The 9,337-nt window shown below is 36.1% G+C and overlaps 3 protein-coding genes across 3 annotated transcripts; all 3 read left to right on the top strand.

Annotated features, from left to right (window-relative positions):
* The first annotated feature begins 1,418 nt into the window (after window positions 1-1,418).
* LOC145957593 (uncharacterized) lies at window positions 1,419-5,754 on the top strand. Its single transcript, XM_083074045.1, has 2 exons — window positions 1,419-5,521; window positions 5,595-5,754. Exon 1 carries the CDS (start codon window positions 1,960-1,962, stop codon window positions 5,128-5,130), a length of 3,171 nt encoding a protein of 1,056 aa, XP_082930171.1. The 5' UTR covers window positions 1,419-1,959; the 3' UTR covers window positions 5,131-5,521; window positions 5,595-5,754.
* A 131-nt stretch (window positions 5,755-5,885) lies between these two features.
* LOC145957594 (uncharacterized) lies at window positions 5,886-6,471 on the top strand. The gene is made up of 2 exons (XM_083074046.1): window positions 5,886-6,119; window positions 6,202-6,471. The coding sequence occupies exons 1-2, from the start codon at window positions 5,973-5,975 to the stop codon at window positions 6,454-6,456; spliced, it is 402 nt and encodes a 133-aa protein (XP_082930172.1). The 5' UTR covers window positions 5,886-5,972; the 3' UTR covers window positions 6,457-6,471.
* LOC145957595 (uncharacterized) lies at window positions 6,462-8,028 on the top strand. Its single transcript, XM_083074047.1, has 5 exons — window positions 6,462-6,843; window positions 6,916-7,178; window positions 7,252-7,419; window positions 7,500-7,591; window positions 7,670-8,028. Exons 1-4 carry the CDS (start codon window positions 6,820-6,822, stop codon window positions 7,501-7,503), a joined length of 459 nt encoding a protein of 152 aa, XP_082930173.1. The 5' UTR covers window positions 6,462-6,819; the 3' UTR covers window positions 7,504-7,591; window positions 7,670-8,028.
* The last annotated feature ends 1,309 nt before the right edge of the window (window positions 8,029-9,337 follow it).

Here is a 9,337-nt window from a genome sequence, read left to right on the forward strand (position 1 = left end):
AATATATCATACATGTCTCTAATTTTTTTAAATTTAGGTATTCAGAAGTTTTATCCGGAAATTGTAGCATTACTCTTCAGGTATGGTTGGATATGGTCATTAGGTTACAAACCTCTTAAATCGTTAATCAACCCAACTATAATTAAGTCAGAAAAGTCAAATCCAACTTGTTAAAATGTAATTTGATTGAGCTATGTATTATTGGTTGATCCCAATATGTATAGTTCCTATTAAAAATCTATTCACTTTCTACTCATTTTCTCTTCTCTCTTACTTTTATCTACTTTGCTTTTATATTTATCCAAACAAATCATTAATTCTTGACATTAAACCAAACAATTATTTTTTAAAAAATATTACTTTTTTTTTATAGCTAAAATGTATAATTTTCTTTCACCGAATTAACCCATTTAAAAATTAAGCGGTATTTCTAATAATAATTTCATGTTTAAGTCATAATATTAATCATAATTCTTAATTACAAACACAATTATCAAACACTTAATGTTTTATATGTTATTATTGTTTCCCTATATTTATTTATACTTATTGTCAATAATTGATATAGAATAAATACATATTAAAAAATTATGTATCAAAATCTCTTGTCTTTCATTATTGTATATTTAATATATTAAAAACAATGATTGTAAAAGAATCCAAAGTATCGGTTAGAGTCAACCATTTATCCCATTCATGATTGGAACTCAAGAATATGAAGAATAAAAAAAATGGTTGAGTTAGGACTGTGATAAGTTTTTTTTTTTTTTTAATTTGATAAGATGGTATAACTCTTCTCTATTGAATCAAATTTTATAAAAATAAAGTGATTTTTTTAGTTACGTTGTATTTTCAAAGTGAAAAACGAATTTTTATCCTTAATTAAGAGTGCATGTCAAATCATTTTAATTAATAATTATTTTATTATAAGTTAAAAAAAATGAGTATAGATACTTACTCTCGAGCGAGTTTAAGTAACCAATCAAGTTCATGTTGGAGTTTTAGTAACATGTTTATAGCTACTACTTTTCCCTCATCAATGCCTTTGTCCGATAGTTAAATGCATACATGTAAATACAGTTATGCATGCTCGCTAGTTGCATTTTAGAAATCTCCCCATGTCTCATAATTAAGAGTAATTTTTTTATTAAAAATACCTTTTTAAAGTACTTTATATATAAATATTAAAAGTAAATAGTTTATAAAGTGATAATACAAAATCACTAGTGCAAAAAAGGGTATTTACGTCACCCAATTTACGTCGGAAACAGTAAATACCGACGTTGTAAAAACGCGGTGGCAGTTTCGTAATTAAGTAGAGACTAATTTACGTCGGATCCCCCCTAGTCCGACGTAAATGTGGGAATTAACGTTGCAGTCTCATAGTGCGACGTAAATTTACGTCGGACTAGAGGGGGTCCGACGTAAATTTACGTCGGAACCCCTCTAGTTCGACGTAAATTTACGTCGGAACAACGAAACCCGACGTAAAAAATGGCCCTATATTCCCCACCTTTGTATTTTCCATTCCCGCGCTCACAATTTACAAACAACCCCTCTCATTTTCTCTGAATTTCTGAGTCTCCCACTGCGTTTATTGCTACATTCAACGTATCCAAGTCTCTAAGTGTCTGCACGTTGGTCGTTTGAGGTTAGTTTGTTGTCCCCGTAATTATTTTGTTTTTTTTTGCTATTTGTTCCGCTGGAACGACCCGTTCTCCTTGCAGAACGGGCCGTTCTGTAAAGAGAACGGCCCGTTCTGCTGGAAATTTGTTGTTGTAATTTTTTGATCTGGAACGGCCCGTTCTAGTTTCAATACGGGCCGTTCCAGATGCATTAAAGAAGAGACTTTTTTAGGCATTGACCTTTAGTTTACCATCGATTTTTTAGGGTTGTAGTTTAGGTTAGAAAATTTATGAATAACTGAGTCAATAGTTAATTTGTGTTAATATATAGATAATGAATCGAAGTTGGATGAATGCAAGTCGCATTAGTCAAGAGTACAGAAATGGAGTTGAAGAGTTCTTACAATTTGCAAGAGAAAATGGGAAACCCATCAAAGGGGCATATTATTGTCCATGTGTTCGATGTTTGAATCAGATACGTCAAGAAGTTGGAGAAATACGTGATCACCTGTTTATATATGGTATTGTGAAGAGTTATACAGTATGGACATGGCACGGAGAAATATTAGACATTTCAACAGTGTCAACAACTGAAAATTTTGAAGGGATGGGCGATAACTTAGAAGAGATGATACGTGATGTTGGTGAAGAAAATTTTGAAAGAGCACATGTGTATGATACCTTAAAGTCTGATTTTGAGCAACCATTGTACCCAGGATGCAGTATGTTTACAAGATTATCAGCAACTTTAAAATTGTTTAGTTTAAAAGCAAGAAATGGCTGGACTGATAAAAGTTTCACAGAATTGTTGGAGTTATTGAAGGAGATGCTTCCAGAAGATAACACGTTACCTAATCGCAACTATGAGGCAAAAAAGATACTATGTCCAATGGGTTTGGAGTATAAGAAGATACACGCGTGCCCTAATGATTGCATATTGTATACAAATGATTTTGCTACACTGAAAGTGTGTCCCACATGTGGATTGTCGCAGTTCAAAAAGAAAACTGATGGAAGTAATGGTGAGGAAGAAATAGAGGGTCCCCCTGCTAAGGTCTTATGGTATTTGCCAATAATACCTAGGTTTAAAAGATTGTTTGCCATTAAAGAGGATGCAAAAAACCTCACATGGCATGAAAATGGTAGAAAATGTGACCACTTTCTTCGACATCCAGCTGATTCTCCGCAATGGAAGAGGATTGATGAAACATTTCCAGAATTTGGTGCAGAGTCAAGAAACTTGAGAATTGGTTTAGCTATAGATGGCATGAATCCTTATGGGAACTTAAGTAGTAAACACAGTTCATGGCCAGTTTTGTTGGTCATTTATAATTTGCCTCCTTGGCTATGCATGAAGAGAAAATATATTATGTTGTCTATGATGATATCAGGTCCCCGACAACCAGGAAATGACATAGATGTGTATCTTAGTCCATTGATTGATGACTTGAAAATGTTATGGGACACAGGAGTGGAGGTGTTTGATGCATATCGTGAAGAAAAATTTACTATGCGTGCAATGTTATTTTGCACAATAAATGATTTTCCAGCATATGGTAACTTGAGTGGGTATAGTGTGAAGGGTCAGTATGCATGTCCTATATGTGAAGAAAACACAAGTTATACCCAATTGAAACATGGGCAAAAGACTGCGTACACTAGGCATCGTAAGTTTCTTGTTCGTAGTCATCCATACCGTAGATTGAAGAAAGCATTCAATGGAAGTCAAGAGGATGAAATTGCCTCCACACCGCGCAATGGTGAAGAAGTATATCAACGGGTGAAGAACATTAACATTGTGTTCGGAAAGACGCAAAAGAAGTCAACTGAGAGAAATATCTGGAAGAAACGATCAATATTCTTTAATCTTCCTTACTGGTGCAAGTTAGATGTTAGACACTGCATAGATGTGATGCATGTGGAGAAAAATGTTTGTGATAGTGTAATTGGGACATTGCTAAACATCAAAGGAAAGACTAAAGATGGAGTGAAAGCACGACAAGATTTGGTGGACATGGGTATACGTTCTGAGTTGCATCCTCAGTCTATTGGAAGACGCACTTACTTGCCTCCAGCTTGTCATACTCTATCAAAGAAAGAAAAAAAAAGCTTTTGTGAGTGCTTAAGCAGTGTGAAAGTTCCACAAGGGTACTCCTCAAATGTGAAGAGTCTGGTGTCTATGCAAGATTTGAAGTTGATTGGTTTAAAGTCTCACGATTGTCATGTGTTAATGCAACAACTTTTGCCTGTGGCTATTCGTAACATTTTACCATCTTCTGTTAGAGTTGCTATTACTCGATTGTGTTTATTCTTCAATGCCATTTGCAACAAAGTAATTGACCTTGTAAAGTTAGATGAGTTAGAAAATGAAGCAATCACAATCTTGTGTCAATTGGAAATGTATTTTCCACCTTCATTTTTTGATATCATGGTGCATTTGATAGTTGATTTGGTTAGGGAGATTCGATTGTGTGGCCCGGTTTATCTTAGATGGATGTATCCTGTTGAGAGATACATGAAGATCTTAAAAGGATATGTCAAGAATCAATACCGCCCAGAAGCCTCTATTGTGGAGAGGTACATTGCAGAAGAAGCCATTGAGTTTTGTTCAGGGTATATGTCAAAATCAGAACCAATAGGAATTCCCAAGACTCGACATGATGGGAAACAATTTGGTAAGGGTACTCGAAGTTTAAAGATTAGAACTGTGAGTCGAACAGAAGTTGACCAAGCCCATTTGTACATATTGAACGACACTGATGAAGTAATTCCTTACATATCTGAACACATAGATGAAATCAAGATAGCACACCCCCGGATGAATGAGAAATGGGTATTGAATGAACATAACAAGAGTTTCTTAGCTTGGTTTAAGAAAAAGGTTTATGGTGAGGTTAATGCTTCTGATACACTTTTGAGACTCGCGCGTGGGCCTAACAACGATGTCATTACATTTGGTGGGTATGACATTAACAAATATTGTTTCTATACAAAGACAGAAGATGACAAAAGTAGAGTACAAAATAGTGGGGTTACAATTCAGGCTGAGGCTGTGCACTTTGCTAGTTCAAAAGATAAAAATCCCATTACAGCATCCATGAGTTATTTCAGAGTCATAGAAGACATATGGGAAATTGATTATGTTACGTTTAGAGTGCCTGTGTTCAAGTGTAAATGGGTTGATGGCAATACGGGTGTGCGGACAGATGATTTAGGATTTACTTTGGTTGATTTGAATAAGGTCGGCTATAAGGATGAACCTTTTATTATGGCATATCAAGCAAGACAGGTTTTTTATGTCAGGGATCCATGTAATGAGAAATGGTCAGTGGTTCTCGAAGGAAGAACCATGCATGGAACTCACGAAGATGAGTCTCTAGATATGCATGAGACACCGTCTTTTTCAAGCATATCATTTGGTCCTATTGCAGATAATGAAGTGGACGAAATACATGCTATTCGAAGTGATCATGATGAAGGAATATGGGAAGACATTCCAACCTAATAGGTTTCTGTTTATGTATTATTTATTTTTTTATTAGTTATTTTGTTGCTATATTATTATTATCTTTTTTACTTTATTTGTCTATTCAGTTAATTCATTGTTTTAATAATGACAGTTTAATTTTTTCAGGATTATGGAGGATTCTGGGTCTGGCAGTGGAAGGAGGGAAGGTAGATCTGTCACCCGATTGTCTGGGTTGACAGCTGGGCGCATTGTCAAGGAGAGGACACCGGTTGAGGTGGATCCTCGTTCTAGCAAGGCATCAGGCCCAAATGCTGCCAAGTTTAAGAGCTATTTGGGAGTCCTAGCTCGACGACATGTTTCTATTATCATTCCATCATAGGATGACGTTCAGGAGGTTGACAAGAACCTCATGTGGCAGGATATTCAGGTATATACTTTCACATCCTTTCAATATTATATAACTAAAATACATTATTTATTATTTGTTGTTATTTTCATAGCAAAATTTTGACATTCCCAACACTGAGGGCATGAGGAGGAAGATGTTATCTGCCCTTGCCACCAGGTGGAGAGACTTCAAGACTTTCTTGACACGGGAGTATGTATTTGGAGAGCGCCAAAATGAGACTCCCTGTCTAAAGTACCAGATCACTGATGAGGAGTGGATGCAATTTTGTGCCACTCGATTAGACCCTTCGTGGCAGGTTAGTTATTGATAACTTTTACATTGACACAAATACTTAAGGTACATTTTAATTTATCTCATTTTCTTTTTTGTATTATTGCAGGCTAAAAGAATAGCTGCCCAAGAACGACAGGCCAAGAATGATGCACCCCATCTATTGTCAAGAGGGGGATATGAAAGAAAAAAAAAGCAAATGAAGAAGGCTAAGGCACAGGCAGCAGGGGTTGAGGATGCTGACCGTGTAGAGTCACCTCCCCGCCATGAGATGTGGATAGCAGCCCGGACAAAACCAGATGGGCAAATGACTTCTGAGTCTGCAAGAGTCGTTGCTAGTAAAATAGTAAGTAAAAATATACAAACTAGGACTCTTCATTTCAACTCATTTAATTCATAAGAATTTTTAATCTTCCTTATTGTTGCAGGAGGGTTTAGTTGAGCAGAGCACCCAGGGCTCATTTGTTTCTGATGGTCGGAATGATATCCTCACAACGGCCATAGGAAAGCCAGAGCACGGAGGTCGTGTGCGTGGTGTTGGTGGTTCTTGGAGCCACCGAGATTTCTTTGGTGGCCGATCATCGAGGAGCACTGTCAACTCTTGCAGTCAAGAGGTTATACAGGAATTGGAGCAGAGATTGGAGATGCAGTTTGAAGAGAAACTGAAGAATATTGAAAAATAGTTTGAACAGAAGTTTGAACTTTTGGCTCGTTCTCAGCAACAGACTGCAATTGCTCATGATGGTGTTCGAGTCAGCACTAAAGGGAGTTGTGCTGCTCCAGATCCCTCACCGGATCAGACTCACACTGATGTACCAAACCAGTGTGAGTTATATGTTGAGGATGACCCCCCACGGTTAGTGGCTATTGGCCGAGTATTTGAGGGTGGTTCAACCATCCATGGTGTCCCTCTACAGCCAGACTGGACATGGGTTGTGGTTGACCAAGTTCAAGATGTTGCTGCTCCAGTGCCTTTGCCCAATACAGAGGTTCAACTAGTGGGGCAGGCAACCGGCACATTCTTAGCTTGGCCAAAACGTTTGGTCATGCCGCTTTCAGCACGGGCAAAGGTAATTATATTATTGCTCTTTTAGATTCTTATAATTCTATTATTGTTTAACTAATTTTAATTATTTCTTTAGGATTTTATCAATCGTGGTAAGGAGGTCATGAGAGAACCTCATGTTCATGATGCCAATATCGCAGAAGCTGAGGATGATCCCATATCTAAGCTTCTAATCAAATTACCACGAATAAAGAAGCATCCAATTCAATTACAGTGGGACATTAGAGTTTTTGGAGTTGATAGCTCTGATGTTCCACTATACATATCTCTGCCTGATGCATTAGAGATTGTTGGGGGAAACTGCATGTTAAATATATCTGTCATACAGTTGTGGGCCATGTAAGTCATATTTTCTTTTATGAGTCTAAATTTTCAATAATTACATTTAACTTATAATAATTATTTGTGTTAGGTACATGGACAAATTGAGTGTGGAGCAAGCACAAGCAGAAGTATATGGATTTATTGAGCCTCAATCCATCCAAAAATCAGGAAACACTCAGGTCCAGATCCAACAATATATGCAAACATGGATGAGTGACTCAAGAAGACATATATACATGGCTCCATACATTGACGGGTTAGTTTTTTAATTGATTTTTTAATCATGGTAATTTTTTAACTGATTTGTTTGTCATACAATGTAGGTCTCATTGGCAGTTAATGGTAATCATTCCTAAGGAATATACCGTGGTGTGGTTTTGTTCACTTCATCGAAAACCAAGCCATGAAATTAAAAGCCAATTACATGGGTAACTAAAAAATTTTCATTATGTTTTAAAACTAATTATATATATTGGCTAACATTTGTTTTTATTTCAATTAATTAGAATCGTGTCTGGAGCTAATATATTAAGTGGAAGAGCCAGATCATCAAAGTCATTGCATTTCATATACCCTAAGGTTAGCAAATAAATTCATACAATCAATAATATTTAAATTTATTGACTTTGGAATTAATAGTTATTTGTTTCTCATTTTAGTGTAATAAGCAACAAGACTCGTTTGAATGTGGCTATTACATCATGTATTGGATGAAAGCCATAGTTTCTGCGGGTATTATTGATTCTTGGGCGCAGGTAATTCATATCAAAATTTATTTAACTATATTTACCTTTAGAATAATTAACATTGCATATTAATGACACTTAAATTACCCTTTCAGGTCTTTCAAGATCCATTTTCATTGCCCGAAGTTGAGTTGCTCAAGATAAGAGAACAATGGGCAAATTTTTTTCTAAGTTTAGTTAGTTAGATATTGTTTATAGTTTGATAGTTAGTTAGATATTATGTTTATAGTTTGATAGTTAGTTAGTTTAGTTAGTTAGATAGCATTGACAAACATGTTTTATAGCTTTTTTAGGATAATAGGATTTACATTGTCATAATTTATGTTTTTTAAGATTTATATATTATTTTCTTTTTGTCATTCAATTTTGAAATACAATTTGAATTTCTATTCTGGACTGCCTGGTTTAGAGTTGGTATTCTGGATTATATTTATATGCAGGTGTTGGGTATATCAATTTACAAACGTTTTTTAAAAAAAAAACCCCCACAATTTACGTCGGACATGGTTTTGTCTGACGTAAATTTACGTCGGTCCTCGCAATGACCGACGTAAATTTACGTCGGACAAAGCCATCTCCGACGTAAAATTGTGGCATGATTTTGCCCCATTTTACGTCGGTTTGGAGAAATCATCGACGTAAATTTACGTCGCCTTTTAGAGGCGACGTAAATTTACGACTCCCGTATTAACGTCGGACCCTTTTCCGACGTAAAAGGGTCAAAATACACGACGTAAAAGACCCTTTCTGTACTAGTGAATATTTTTATATTATCATTTAATTACAAATTATTATATAATAAATTTATTAACCAATATAATAACAATTTCGAAATCTATATGTTATGCAATTTTTAATTTAATAAAGTCTAATATAGTTAATTGATTTTTTTTTTTGCATAATGACGAAAATTTTATGAAAAGACTACACATAAAAAAAATGACGTAAAACCCAATTTTGTAACGTAGTAAATTATTTTAGAAGGCTCAGTATGGATGATTCAGTAGTCTAGAACAGGTCGTTCTCAAACTGGAACGGGCCGTTCCAAACTACTAAATTGACCTATAAAACGTAGTTGAGAACGGGCCATATTCTAGAGGGAGAACAGGTCGTTCCAAACCCCAAAACGGGCCGTTCCGAGGGAGTACGGGCCGTTCTGGACGGAGAACGGGTCGTTCTGGATGAGTCCCAGAACGGGCTGTTCTGATTTCAGAACGGCCCGTTCCTGATTCGGAACAGGCCGTTCTGGCCACTCTGGAACTTCTATAAATAGAGGTTGGTGGTTGAGGAGAAAGGGAGGTTTTTAGAGAGAAGTTTTAGAGAAAAGGACTCTGGACTAAGAAACTTGCTTTGGGTGGATTGAAGTTCCGGGTTGAGCTTCGGAAAGAGAATTCCGCTTCTTGGCTATCCTGAGCCAATCTTCAGGTA

Source organism: Cajanus cajan, chromosome 4 (assembly GCF_000230855.2).
Source record: "Cajanus cajan strain Asha chromosome 4, NIPB_CcT2T_4, whole genome shotgun sequence".
NCBI classification, from domain to species: Eukaryota; Viridiplantae; Streptophyta; class Magnoliopsida; order Fabales; family Fabaceae; genus Cajanus; species Cajanus cajan.